The 12,070-nt window shown below is 38.3% G+C and overlaps 3 protein-coding genes across 8 annotated transcripts in view; 1 reads left to right on the plus strand and 2 right to left on the minus strand.

The window, feature by feature from the left end:
* The first annotated feature begins 630 nt into the window (after positions 1-630).
* Positions 631-12,070, plus strand: part of LOC107040500 (reticulocyte-binding protein 2 homolog a) — a 28,187-nt gene continuing 16,747 nt past the window's right edge. The window contains exons 1-6 of one of the 3 annotated variants that reach the window (XM_015260609.2): positions 631-832; positions 1,027-1,174; positions 2,256-2,453; positions 2,877-3,008; positions 3,077-3,188; positions 3,256-3,495. In XM_015260609.2, the coding sequence (XP_015116095.1) occupies positions 1,049-1,174; positions 2,256-2,453; positions 2,877-3,008; positions 3,077-3,188; positions 3,256-3,473 (786 nt within the window). In that variant the 5' untranslated portion in view covers positions 631-832; positions 1,027-1,048 and the 3' untranslated portion in view covers positions 3,474-3,495. Of the gene's footprint in view, positions 833-853; positions 925-1,026; positions 1,175-2,255; positions 2,454-2,876; positions 3,009-3,076; positions 3,189-3,255; positions 3,496-12,070 lie in introns of those variants that run through there. The other 2 variants (XM_015260610.2, XM_015260611.2) reach the window with 2 other exon arrangements.
* Positions 2,575-5,445, minus strand: LOC107040499. Its single transcript, XM_015260608.2, has 2 exons — positions 5,168-5,445; positions 2,575-5,045 (listed from the first exon to the last, which is right to left on the minus strand). Exons 1-2 carry the CDS (start codon positions 5,318-5,320, stop codon positions 4,200-4,202), a joined length of 999 nt encoding a protein of 332 aa, XP_015116094.1. The 5' UTR covers positions 5,321-5,445; the 3' UTR covers positions 2,575-4,199.
* On the minus strand, positions 5,900-11,177 carry LOC107040497. Of its 4 annotated transcripts, none has more exons than XM_015260605.1 (8): positions 10,922-11,177; positions 9,672-9,752; positions 8,901-9,600; positions 7,760-8,826; positions 7,485-7,664; positions 7,173-7,413; positions 6,739-7,047; positions 5,900-6,653 (listed from the first exon to the last, which is right to left on the minus strand). In XM_015260605.1, the coding sequence occupies exons 3-8, from the start codon at positions 9,591-9,593 to the stop codon at positions 6,396-6,398; spliced, it is 2,748 nt and encodes a 915-aa protein (XP_015116091.1). In that variant the 5' UTR covers positions 9,594-9,600; positions 9,672-9,752; positions 10,922-11,177; the 3' UTR covers positions 5,900-6,395. The 4 variants fall into 4 exon arrangements, with proteins under 4 accessions (XP_015116091.1, XP_015116090.1, XP_015116092.1 ...); XM_015260604.1 differs by having other exon boundaries at positions 9,672-9,756; XM_015260606.1 differs by having other exon boundaries at positions 7,760-8,787; positions 9,672-9,756; positions 10,703-11,177.

Here is a 12,070-nt window from a genome sequence, read left to right on the forward strand (position 1 = left end):
AATTTAAACCTTTGTAAATAATTTCCAATAATTAAATGTGTATGAATTAAATCTTTTACTGTTTTTATCTTTTAAAAAGTATCCCCACATAATCAAATAAGGGAGTTTGATCCTCTTGACCCTCGTAACCTTTCTGTCGCCTTTCTGTGACCTTTCTGTGGTCATCTCCGTTACCCCTCCTTGTAACATGAAATAGACTTATAATCAAATAATCAAGTAAGGGAGTTTCTTAGTATTATTATTCTTTTCAGTAAAATATAATGATAGTTTTTAATAATATCAACCGACGGCGGTTGGTTCCCGCCGGGCGCCGGGTCCCGACACACCCGGAATAAAGTGAACAGACACCTAAATAAATAAATGGCGCGAACAGTTTGTTTATTAGCAAAAGAAGCTACAGACGAAGATATCATCTTCAGGAAACCAAATGGAAGAATCAATGATCCAGATGACAGTAGTCCTTTAACCAGCTACAGAAGCATCCTTCCGATTAATAACAAAATCAGGGGTTCGAAGGGGGGATACATAACAATATATTTAAATATTGTAAAAGTCTCCAATGGCCCACGTGGTGCCATCTCTTGGTCTTCAGCTACACCCTCATAAGCACTCATGCGAGACGTGTTTATTTTCGTCAGAGATGGGAGAAGTAAAACCGTTGTGGGATCAAAGGAAATAATAAGATCCATTATTTGTCGTGACTCACCAGGGAAATTACTATCAGAGAATTCTACAACAATTTCTCGCACAACTCAAGTCGTCAGTGCTTTCTACGTTCATATTCATAAATCAGTGAACCAACTCGTTTTATTGGAACACTTGGTGGTAGCCGGTAAGTCCTGCGTCGAATAAACAATGGGGGAGGGTAATAATCGAGGGGAACAATTGGTGCAATTATCTCGCCCGATGCCCCCATCGGTGATTGTGTGTTCTGTTTACGTTGGAAACTCAATGCGAATTCATTTGCTATAATTTTACAATTTTAGTTATTCACCGGATTTTAATATTGTTATTAATTTATTTCAGCTAATTCATTTATCAGTTCGTAATGGCAGACAATAGGGACAGTGTGTCCGCTATGAGGAGAATCAGAAATGCTCTCGAACAGAATAAATATTTGATGGAGTTTTGCACACTGGATAATTTTGATGAGGCCATTGTTGCAGTATTTGAGGTATATATAAATATACCTTAATTGCATGAAAAAATTCAAGAAAAATCTAGCGCATTCGCTGGGAAATTCCATTGGAAACATTTGGAGATTTTTCTAAAAAAGTTTTTGTAGGAATATCAACGTAATGTACGCGATAGATGAAGATCGATAAATTTCAATTGTTCTATTCAATCGTTTCCATTATCGTTACTGTAGACAATTCTGAGCATGAATTTTATAATTTTTTTACAGCATTTTTGTGTCAAGCATTACAAAATGTCAAAACCCTGTCTGAACTATCCAATTCTTTCAGTAAATTTTTCTTGTAAACTAGTAGCGAGGATTATCCTGGTTCTCCTCCTATCTACCCCAAAAATCCTATCCAACAATGTTCTGTGACGTCACAAGATGTGGAACACTATATAAACTTCCGCCTTCTGTGCAAAATGTCAAGCATTACAAAATATGCGGAACAAAGTAAAAAAACTCAATCCCTGGCTTTTCTGTAGAAATGAATATCAACGACAGTATGAGCCTTCTCTAAATTATTACAACTCTCCTATCGATATGAATATCAATTTCCTCTCCGCCGTGTTAATGTTTCTTTTGGAAACAATGTGGATAAAAGTTAGACAGAATAACATAGAGTGACTAATTACCCAGATGATTTTATATTGGTTATTTCAAAAATCGACTCAAATATGATGAGTTTGTCCGAGTTATGCCTTTTCAAATTTCGGCTGAGATAATGCTTTCTTGGAGGATGAATCGAATTGAACCTTTTTAAACCACAACATTGACTTAAGTCCATTCAAATTAGAATTCCGAAATACTCCTTTTTAGATGATTATCCCGAGTTATGCCCTTTCTCCTAGGTCCCGTCGATTCCTTTCCACAAAAATTTGCTGCGAATAAAAATCGCGAATAGAAATCGGAAAAGCTTCCGTTCGGAAGCAAAAATAATCAAATTTTAAAACGACTTCCAACAAGGAATTCCAAAAAAGACCAATAAGATTTCTTAGAGAAAGCGCTGGGGGATTCTAAAAGCTGAAGATAATCAAGTTGAATTATTAATGACATTCTTTTTCTTTCCATTGTGAAGGAACTAGAGGCTTTTGACGACGTCCCTCTATTTATAAATGCAGATGACTTGAAATCTCCTGAGGGATTGAAGAACATATTCGTCATTCTGATCAATGCTACTTGGCATTTGGTCCACAAACACAGATGCCTCATAAAGTCACATGAAGCGCTCAAAGAGGAGAGATGTAGGATATCCAGTGACAATGCCAGTCTCTCTGTGAGTTTATATTTCATTCTATTTCGTTGTGGAACTCTCACATTAATTTATTTCCTACATTTTCTTGCTAACTTATTTTCCATCGGATTAATATATGGTAAGAATAAAATAAACTCCGCAATTGAGGTTGTTCATAAAACTTTTTTATTGTGGGAATGAAAATTAGATGACAAATATCAGACGTATCTTTTTCTATTCTAATGAATAATGATAAATGAATAAACCATATGTGGCTGTAAACATAATGCAGAAGAAATTCTTAAATTGGGCGTAACTTTTTGATTTGTCGAAATAAATTCGTGTTTCGTTGGTTTATTGAATAGAAAAATTTCATGCAATAACCTAATTATGAATACACTTTACAATTAAATACAATTCTTCAGTTATAAAAGTTATGGAAATATGAATTTTCTGTCCAATTAGAATCAAATAAAAAGGCTGAAAGAGGTGATTCAGAAGAAAGATAGTAATTTAAACGAAGTGCAGGAGAGAGAACGTCAGCTAAAAGTTAAAGTCAATAATTTAAGCCGAGAAGTTAAACGTGAAAAGGAAGAGGTAAGCAATTTCTGTTTTAAAATACCTCTACATCTTTCATAAAATATAATTTAATAATTTTGCTGTAGACGCTGAAGTTGAAGAAGCAGATGCAGTCAAAGGAGGACCAACATGCTCATGAGATACGTAGGATTCAGCAGAGTGGAAATAAACTTCGTGATCAATTGCAGAAGACTGTCGGTGAGTATCTCCCGCTCAGCTATTAATTTGTGAATCTTCCCGTCGTAATAAAAAGAAAATTATCTAGGAACGTATGTACCGAGGACTAAACTCTCGTCCACAAGTCTTCAGACCGAGCAAGAGAAGAAAATTCGCCTCTATCAGCAGACGATAAATCGTTTGGAGGAAAATAACAGTTTAATGATGCAGGAAATTAATGATTTAAGGCAGGAGTTGGCACTTCATGTTAACGGTGTTGAACTCCACATGGAATCATCTGGACTTTGGAACGAAACTACGACGTAGATCGGTTCGCATTTTACAAAAGGTAATTCACAAATTTTCTTCCATTATTGCTACCGTCTTCAACGTGGTCGAGAGATTTCTTTCCAATTTTCTCGATTACCAATTTTAATGTTTAATTTTTATCCAGAGTGCAGGCTTTAATAAGCTCTATGATTTGGTATCAAGAGAACCCCATCGATACTACAGCTTTCAGTATATCAACATTTTTCAAAATTTGAATTTTTGACGACAATTCGGAAAATAGTTGTAGGAATCAATTCAATCGTAGCTCAGAATAATGCTTAGAATAATGAAAGATGGTAGTGATAGTACTACTAATTCTTGATTCGTAGCCCTGAGCGCAATAAAAAACTGAGGCATGAATGAAAAGGTCACCAAGAACAGAATAAGAGATTTAAGAGAACACCTAAACTTCAGTTTTTCCATTTAATTCAAACAATAATTCGATTGTCACCAGATGAAGCGGGATAATTAAGTTGAATCCGTCCAATATTATGCAAAATTTAAGAAATACGATCCATCAACATGTCTCTTAATTCGATCTGTAACAGAACGTCCGCGATTCCTCATTTTCATGAGATTGAGAATAAAAATGAATCCTGAATCTAATTTTTGAAATCGTTAAACAGAAACAACTTGTTAATTTATGAGCAAAAGAACTTATACCGGACTCAAATGGAAGCAATCACCGACTTGTTATCTCGAGAAATTAAATCCCTCTGTTCCTTACAAGAGGTACGAAATAAGTATTAAAATAATTCCAAGAGAAACATTGACATTCAGGATACTCTGACAACTTCGATGAAAACTTCTCGGGCATTTGCAACTAGCAGCGATGCAGACAGTGTTATTATAAGCCTGGATCTCCGTAATATTGCTCTTCGGGAAAGTTATCTCATTTGGAGACCTGTTACCGAAGCTGTTGATTAATCTAGAATCAAGCCTCAACAAACTCTTTCCATCCGCGCAATTATTCCTCATCTCAATGTTTCTCTTGGCAACAATAATTACAGTGATGTTATAAAAGGTGCAGTTATTAATTTTCGCTGTGTTCCCATGGAGTGACATTTCCCCTGGCATTCGGAACTCAAACATTGAATTCACAAGTTCAATGGATTCGAAACTCCCAATGTTGAAGTTACCGGTGACATTTCGTATCACCGTGTCAATGATCTTCAGTGACTTTGCATTGACTAAGAAATTAATCCCCACTGTTGCATCCATCGTGACATTTCGGAAGATTAAATTTGTTATGTTGATGCCTTGAAACGTCTCGTCGAAATTTTCAATCCTTGTGTTTTCGATTTTAAATGTCTCGATGCTCATGATACTCGTAAACATGTGATGACCAATCAACGGTATGCGCCCGACATTCTTTATCTCGAATGTGCCCATGTACTTGGATATTAGTATAGGATGGAATAACAAACTTCCGGTGATATTTTCCACCGTGATGTCACGGATGTGTTGTGCATGCTGGAGACTGTCGAATTCTAGATTCACTGAGACGCACGATGAGATTGCCAGATGGGTCAGATTTTCGTAATTGAAGGTTTCAGGCAGGGTCAATTCCTAGAAATTGGGCATTCAATGTGAATCGTTTTTTCCCCGAAAAAATATCGCTGGTTAAAATGTTCACTCTGGAGAAAATTTCTTGAATTACCACCAGATGAATAATTTTCCTTTCCACTCACCTCATTGCCTATGCATCTGCACTTGACAACTTCGCCATTCTGATGCCAGCAAGATTCACTTATACTTTTCCCGGATATGAAGTGCAAGTGTATTAGCACAATTATCCACAAACAATGCATATTGCATTTCACTTTATTGACACGTGTCGACATGATAATTGATTGAAATTTCTCCCAAAAGTAAGTCAGTATTAACGCTTCAATTATCTCGCACACCGCTATTCCACGCGCTCAATCAAATTAAGAATGTTTTCCTCTTAAGAAAAACCCACTGAGTCACAGCTTGCGTTGTGTCCACGACTGTCTCTCAGTCAGGAATAAAGAATTATATTTTTTCCACACACATGTATCAGATAAACCGAATTATGATTGACGTATCTTTCTCGCCGCCCTTTATAGTGAGTGACGGGTATGGTGGTACTTTTATTTGATCGTATTAAAGCCAACGAATACAAAGGATTAAAAACTGTATTGAATTGGATTGAAACGTTGGTGAATTATAGTCGTCAGCTCTGGGTGCAGATTGATGGGATAGGGAACTGTACCGCACCGGAAAGCTCCTCCAAGACCGGAACTCTACGACTGACCACAGCCCATTCTCTTGTTGCAACTTTTTTACACGCAAGATAAAATTTATCTCGGTTGCCTGTCGGGCTTTCCATAGACGATGTATCATGAATTCAAATGGATATCCTCAACAAGATAGATAGAATTAAAATCGTATTCTTTATCTAAGTATACATTTTCTTTAATGGATCTACAATTTACAAAAGTTATAATGGTTCACGTTTATGATTAACAGTATACATATAAATGCCTTACAGAACATTTGTACCATCACCCACAAGTGCAGAATCATTGTCGCATAGTAATACCCCTTAATTTATTTACACGTTCAATATTCATCTTATTAACTTACTATCCTTTTAAATTTTCAGTCTTCATGAAATCATCCATTCACTTAAGAATATTCGCATCTGATTATGATTTATTCATGGATGAAATTAAAATATTTAATCTCGCGGAAGTACAGTCCGCACGTCTTTGGTTACTCTCAACTAGGCATGTCTTACTGCTAGATATTTAAATCCCATTTAACATATTACGAAAATATTCCTTGATATACAAAAACATGAAGCCAAAGGCTAATCTACATTCGTCTCTTTGGTGTTAAACAAAATAGTGAGAGATATTAGAATGATGAGAGTAGGGCATAAAGATGATTACATTATGAGAAACGTAGCTCCCGTCCCTGGAAGATGTGTCTAATGAACTCCTTTCGTTCGAAAGATACAAGAGCCAAGGGAGTTCTCCCTTGGCCGTTCGCAATGTTCGTTAACCCCCCGGCCTGGATCAAGTTCATACAAATATCCTTCTGAACGTCCAAGCTTATTCTATCAGATACTGCCGCTGCCATGTGCAAAGGAGTGTTTCTGTTTCGATTGAAAACATTCACGGCCTCACAGCCTTTCTTCGCTAACAGGGTCTGAAGAGAAGCACATTAATCATTAGGATATTTACTCGATCATTATGTTCATTGGATAATAACATCGTTACGAGTGTTTACTTACTCGGATAAGACTCGGATCGCTGGACAAAGAAACCGCGAGGTGTAGAGCGGTGTTACCATGTGTTGTTTCTTCAACTTTGGGATCTGCCCCATTTTCGAGCAGTAATCGCACAATTGAAATCGAATCGATCCGGGAACCCGATGGATCGTGAGCTTCTACCGATACGTGCAAGGGTGTTTTTCCGTCGTAATTGCGTTTTGATAGATCGAATACCGGATTGCCTTGAACGGTTTTCAGAGACAGCAATTCAGCTAGCACTGACTTGTGGGTCTCGCCACGGACGGCGACAGCGTGAATCAATGTGTCACCCTGCACATATGGTCAATTTGGTTTATTGTTCATGTGCGTTACTCAAGAGTATTGTCTGGTGATAGTTGAAGACATTCCGATTGTTTAATCATAAGGGTCTCCAGAGGTTGAATATTCATACTTACGCGAGTCTGATATAATCGCTGACTGATATCAATTCCTTTCTGAAGCATCGCTGCTGCCAGATATCCCGCGACATGAGGCATCTGAGGGCAGTTCATAGCAGCTAAGTATAAAGCATCCTCTCCTCGATTGTTGATTTTCGAAAGCCCATTAGGAATTTGCCCGAGGCGTTCTACCAGAGGCGCTAAGTACGCTTTCATCGTCTCTAGTTCTGAAGGACTGCTCACGATACACATAAGCATCCTGGAAGAACAAAGAGTTTCAGGAAGATCCTAATGATGCAGATGCTTTCGAATTTCTTATCTTATACTTACGTATCACCATCAGCATTACTGTGCTTGTCTGGCATCATCAGTTTACTATTCGATTTTTTCAAGAGACACCTCATGGCACTCTCTAGCTCTTCAGGGTTGACTTGGGCTTTCAATGTTTCACTTGACGATGTCGCTGGAAGGTTGAGTAATGACCATGGAGAGGTCTTCCTGAATGAGTTTCTAGAGAGAGGAGAAAGTTGTTATACGTAAGAATATTTTCTCGTAACAGATTATTCAGAGATTCGTGTCACATGGGATTAGTTTATTCAACTTACCTTCGGGAATTGCTTGATCTATATTGCGAAACTGGTTTCGGAATGGGGAAGTTGTCAAAGGTCGAAGTTGAAGGTTGCTCGGGATTACTGAATTGTTGGTGGGTTCCATATTGTGCGGGTATATGGCCAACGTCTGCGGGCCGAATATTGTAATTGGGTTCCGAGTCCGGCAAGCCATGAATCTCTGGACTCTGATTCAGGTAAGTTTGTGTTGCGATATCTTCAAGTTCAGCCACGAAGTCAGTTACAGGTTCTGAAGCTGAAAAGCTCTGTTCGTTACCTCTCCCTTCCTGAAGATTATTCACAACATTCTGATTGAAGCTATAATTGTACTCAGTGTAGATGAGATTGTTCTGCGCTGAATTGATGAGAATCCCAGTATTCCCAAGATCGGAAACACTGTTGGGATACATCGGGTTGGGAAAAATGTAGTTGCTTCGATCGAAATTTTTGTTAGGCATTCTGCAGGTCATCGTGTCATTCTGATATTTGGGAACAACCTGCATTTCATCTTGCTCACGGTTGTCCCTGATGACTTCGTTCATCAGCTGAATTCTGCAGTCTATGTCGTCAACGTTATCACTGTTGACAATCGTGCTCGATGATTCACAGCTTTCGCAGGTTCTGATATTCCCAAAGTGTCTTCCAAGTTGATCCTCAATTCTTCGGTCGATGGATTGAAGGTAATTCGAAGGACTGGGGGTGTCTCCAAAGGAGTAATTAGACGATGATGATGTGGATTGAGGTCGTGGCTGTCTGAAAGGTGTGAGTCTTTGTTGCGGTGGGCTTCCAGCGACGGAAATTAAGACCATCGGTGATCCAATATTTCCTAAAGATCCGGGCGACTGAGCGCGACTCGAAGCTTGACTGTGTGACCTTGAGGATAAAAAATTATAGCTGCTTGGTGAATCCGGCCAATTATCTGAACTCGCAGCGGGCGATGGATGTGGATTATTCGTGTCTGATTGGGCTGCTTGAAATTTCTGGAGATCGATGAACATCAATTGTTCTTCATTCGGAAGACAATCCTGATGAAGAATAATGGAAGGAATGAATGCTATTGACCTCTGCAAGATTATATCGATTAAAGTATCAAGATTATCAAGTTCCAAGGATTATTCCTAAGGCTATGATTACTCACCTCATCCGAATGGCTGTTGCAAGTTGGATGACCACTTCCCACAGAGGTGCCAATCCATTCATTATTTACACAACTCCTTTGTCCCTCATTATCGTCAGTCAGCTGGTCAAGGCAGAGTGTTATTTTGTCCCTCAGCTGTGGATCGCTCAGAATCTGTTGGGCTGAAGAGTCGAGCTCAGGGGAATAAGCTTGACTTTCCATTGATTGCAACCAATCACTACAGCTTTCGTAGGGTTTTTTGCGATTATGCTTAGATTTTGGCTCAGGTCCCCTTTCCTGCAAATCATCGTCATCATCCTCGTCATGAAGATCTTCTTGTTCACTAACAATGTCGACGGTGATTTCTGGATTATCCAGGTTTGAGTTCCTGGGGGAACACTCGAGGCCATCAAACTTCTCAAGAATATCATCATCGATATTGGAAGGTGTTGTTATCTCATCTGGAGTGTCTGAAAAACCCCCATCGTGGCTTAGATTTGTAGACACGTATGAAGCATCTGAAGATGTTGAGATCTTTCGTCTGGCCACTTGATTCTCCGATCTCAGCTGAAGGAAATTAGAATCACTCGCCAGACTCTGAGGGCATTCTAATCCCGAATCGGGTGACGGAGTGGATCTCTCTGAGCAAATGCTGGAAGTCGGGCTTAGTGGATAGTGGACTTTGAACGACAAGTTTTCTACGTGAGAAGCCATTCCTAAGCTGAAGAAATATGTAATTTAGCATGTATTTTACTGAATTTTAATCAAGATGAAATGAAGATCTGAATATACCTGTTAGACTGATAATTCAGATCATCAACAGTTGAATTTTCTCACTGAAATGATAGGCGCTCGTACTCCGCCGTCTTTTATCTATCTACGACAGAAAAAAATAAAGGATATAAGCTTTGTTCGTTGTAACCGGTTTCTATGAATTCTCAAGCTCTCCTACGATTCAATTTTCTTAATGATCTTAGCCATTAGAAACCACCATCGCTGACTGACACGGTCAGTATTAGTCTTGATGAATGTCAAGATCGAACAATCAAGTCGCTTACATAAATATGGAGTAGCACTCGTTTGGTGTCGGTTCGTTCACTTTTCAAGAACGAGGTCAAATTTGATTGCTCGATAATGATATTAAGTATTACGCTAATTAATCATATATTCATGAAGGTGAACTTGAATAATGAATTGACTTTTCGTATTGACTGTTCATGTATCAACGCTTGGGTCCGTTAAATACGCGTTAAAAACATGCAGGCTAACAAATTCACAAGCAATTGTATGAGTTTATTTTGTTGTGAAAATAAGACCCTATGAATGAGGATGCACCATCGATGACAATGAATGATGACTGTCTACTCAAGTCTGTATAAAATATTTTCATCAGGCACATTTGGAATCCTTGCTCCTTATCTGTTCTGTTACTATTTTCCGGGTGCATTATATTTTCACCCATTCATGTAGATAATACTCATTCTAGTTGCTTGTCAATAATTCTTTTTACAATATCTTTGTGCATAAACTACATTATGTATTTTGTGGTAATTTTCTTGGTATATCTAATTCCACGAAAATGCGGAATCGCGAATCATTAGGATTGAATTATTGTCGCTTATGTTCCGTTGATGTCAATCAGCGAGTGTTAGTCATTCAATTACTGGGTGTTTCAAAATTAGTGGTGATTTTTTTTTTCATTTCACGAATTAATGGACATTTTGTGCAAACAGGGAGGGAAAATATTTACGTTTGATAAGATGACAGATATGTAAAATAATTAATCAGATAAAAGTGGATAATTTCAAGTCTATTGCACTTACTTATAATGAGGAAAGCGTGTTAAAATTAATGTTGATTCAATGTTTGGGTGCAAATCGCCAAATTATCCATTTGTTATCAATGATCAGTTCGTTTATTTCATTAAGATACTTGGAATTTCTTCCATCAAGTCCTTATCGCTTATACTCTGAGACATATGTTAAGATTTTTCAAGACAAATGATCCCAAAGAGTCTAGTTACTCGCGAAAAAGTCACCTACGTAATTCAACTTTTCGATGAATTCCTCGTAAATTTTCCATGCACTAGTTCAAAAGTCTGTAATTTGCACAATAAACACTATGATTATGTCCGCTTATCACAAATTGTCTTTATTAGTGGCTTTTTGCTCCTGTCCGTTGACAAGAGATTGAAAACTTCATACAAGTCTTGATTCTCTCACTGTACTTGTATCGCGATCTTAGTTCTACGTATCATGAGAAAATAATATACGCGAGTTCCAAGAGGCTGCCTCGCGCTAACCGGGTCTGTTTGATTCTGCCTGCCTCTACAAATGTTGAAGTGTTAATTCAACAAGCGTGGGGGGAACCCGCCTTTATTCCCGGTACCGTCACTGCGCATGCGCCGATTAATACGATGGAGCCATACTCGGTGATCCACGACGACCTGTTCTTATCACATGCTCGCAGAAATTGATATTTTTTAAAATCGCAACACAGAGATAATTTTTCCATCCGATGAATTGACAATTTCGATATTTTTCTCTGATTCTGTTGCACAATTGGAGAGTATTCAATTTCACTTCTTGGTGATATCGAAAAATCAAGGGAAACGGAAGTTTAAAAAAAACCGGTAGTCGCGGTTTTCCGGTAATCCTCACTTTGTCCCGAGTTACGATGTTCTCCATAATCTCAAAAGTTGACTCACTCCGTCATAAACATAGCTCACGATTCTCCGACACGTGACTAGTTGAGCATACTTCACCTATTTGTATACAATTGCGGTGAAACATTGTAATTAGTGTGATGTAGCCGAGAAAAACAAAACTTCCTCTTGTGTGTAAACAAAGATTCATGAAGAGACATAACGTATGGGCACGTGAGCCAGTTGTCCGCTGTTCACCGACAGCGAATTGTCCGCATCGGAGGAATGGATCAGATAGGGGTGTTATTGAGTCATCATTAATGTACGTTGAGAAAGTCTGCGCAAAACGACTGCCTCGCCTTTTGATCAGCAGCTCTTCGATTTTAGCACGCGTAAAAAAACCGATAATGTATCCAGAAAAAATGATGTACTTGTAGGAAAAAAATTATTGAAAGACAATGAAGATCGCAAATTCCATAACTTATCTGTGAGATTTCTGTTGAACGTCATCATGCTATGAAGAATGACGATCTTCGGCAGCTACACT

Source organism: Diachasma alloeum, unplaced genomic scaffold (genome assembly GCF_001412515.2).
Source record: "Diachasma alloeum isolate Michigan unplaced genomic scaffold, Dall2.0 Dall_scaffold_00336, whole genome shotgun sequence".
NCBI lineage: Eukaryota > Metazoa > Arthropoda > Insecta > Hymenoptera > Braconidae > Diachasma > Diachasma alloeum.